Source organism: Chaetura pelagica, unplaced genomic scaffold (assembly GCF_000747805.2).
Source record: "Chaetura pelagica isolate M959 unplaced genomic scaffold, ChaPel_1.0 scaffold405, whole genome shotgun sequence".
NCBI classification, from domain to species: Eukaryota; Metazoa; Chordata; class Aves; order Apodiformes; family Apodidae; genus Chaetura; species Chaetura pelagica.
The window spans coordinates 1,919,854-1,921,232 of NW_009953489.1; the positions used below are offsets into that span (position 1 = coordinate 1,919,854).

General features: G+C 60.5%; 1 protein-coding gene across 1 annotated transcript in view; it reads right to left on the minus strand.

Moving 5' to 3' along the window:
- Positions 1 to 622: 622 nt before the first annotated feature.
- PTGS1 (prostaglandin-endoperoxide synthase 1 (prostaglandin G/H synthase and cyclooxygenase)) overlaps positions 623 to 1,379 on the minus strand; it is a 5,419-nt gene continuing 4,662 nt past the window's right edge. Inside the window, exons 9-10 of the mRNA XM_009998933.1 lie at positions 1,129 to 1,247; positions 623 to 978 (exon numbers count right to left, since the gene is read on the minus strand). Of these exons, the coding sequence (XP_009997235.1) occupies positions 623 to 978; positions 1,129 to 1,247 (475 nt within the window). The remainder of the gene's footprint in view (positions 979 to 1,128; positions 1,248 to 1,379) is intronic.

Sequence of the window (1,379 nt, forward strand, 5' to 3'; positions counted from 1 at the left end):
TGGATGAGGGCAGGTTCCTACTGCAGGCTCAGCCACCGCTGGGCCAGCACGGACACCCGTGGGGTGCCCTCCTGCACCCTCTGTGCTGCCACCTGCCCCCTCCGCCTTCCCTGGGGCGCACAGCGGCATGGTGGGGGGTGGCAGAGGGGGAAGAACTGCCCGGGCTCCCCGGGCTCTGCACTCCTCTGTCCCGAGCAGGGAAGCCCTGTGGGAACAGGGCTGCAGGTGGCCTAGTGCTGGAAAGCTGTGGGGACAGAGGGTGACAAAGTGCAGGGGAGTCCAGAGCATCCCAGGGAGGGGGTGTCCCCTGGGGAACCCCAAAGCTGGCTTAGTGCAAGGTATTTGCTAGCAAGAGGATTGGGTCTGTGGAGGACAGTGGGAGCAGCCACACTCCTGAGGCACTTGGGCTTTTCACAGAGCTGGTACCAGCCTCTCCTAGAGGGCTGGGGTGGAGGACATGCAGGGTGGGACCATCTTCTGTCCTGCTCCCTCTTTGCACAGGGTTGGGCAGGTCCCCACCAGTCCCTGTGGGAAGGAAGGGGACATTCAGTGCCAGGCCAAAAGCACAGCTCTGCCAGCAGCTGGGCAAGGACAGTCCCTACCTGGGCAGGCTGTCCTGGTGCTAGAGCTCTGTAGAGGGCCCACCACCCTGAGGCCTGTTCTTTTCTGCAGCATCTGGCACATGAAATGCCACGTACGGGCACTTCTTCACGTTGAGGCACACGAGCTTCTCAAGTGATGCTGTCTTCACTATCTCAAATCCGGTTGCTCCACCAAATGTACTGGGTTTCCAGTACTCTGGGGAGCAGATGGGGTTTCCCAAAAGCCCCTTGAGGGAAAATGGAGCTCCAATCTCCACCATGCTTTCTCCAAAAATACCATTGGGTTGGGGTTTCTCAAGCAGCAAGCCCACATAAAACTCCAGAGCATCAATGTCTCCATACAGCTCTTCCAGCTCTGCTGCCTTCTCTTCCTCCCCTGCACAAAGTGAAGATCAAATGCTTTAGCAAGGGAGTCACCTCCTGGCAAGGCCTGGCCTTGCTGTGGACAATGGGAACACGGCAGCTCCTGCAGCCCAGGCAGTGGTGAGCCCCACTCCTGGGACAGGCCCTGCCCTCCCCACCACACGTCCATCCCTTGGGAGGGAGGAGCCCTGCAACCCAGGCACCAGCCCCGACCACCCTGGTGTGAGGGTGACCATCAAGCACAGCTTGGACAGGCAGGAGCGGCTGCTCTGCAAGGCAAGCCTAGTGGCAGGGTACAGCTCAGGGTCTCATCCCCCATCTGTGGGTGCAGAGCAGCCGTGCTGCCCCAACAAAGCCCTGAGAGCTCCTGCAGCAGCTCCATAGCCCTACCTGTGAGCTCCTGGAAGGACTTGG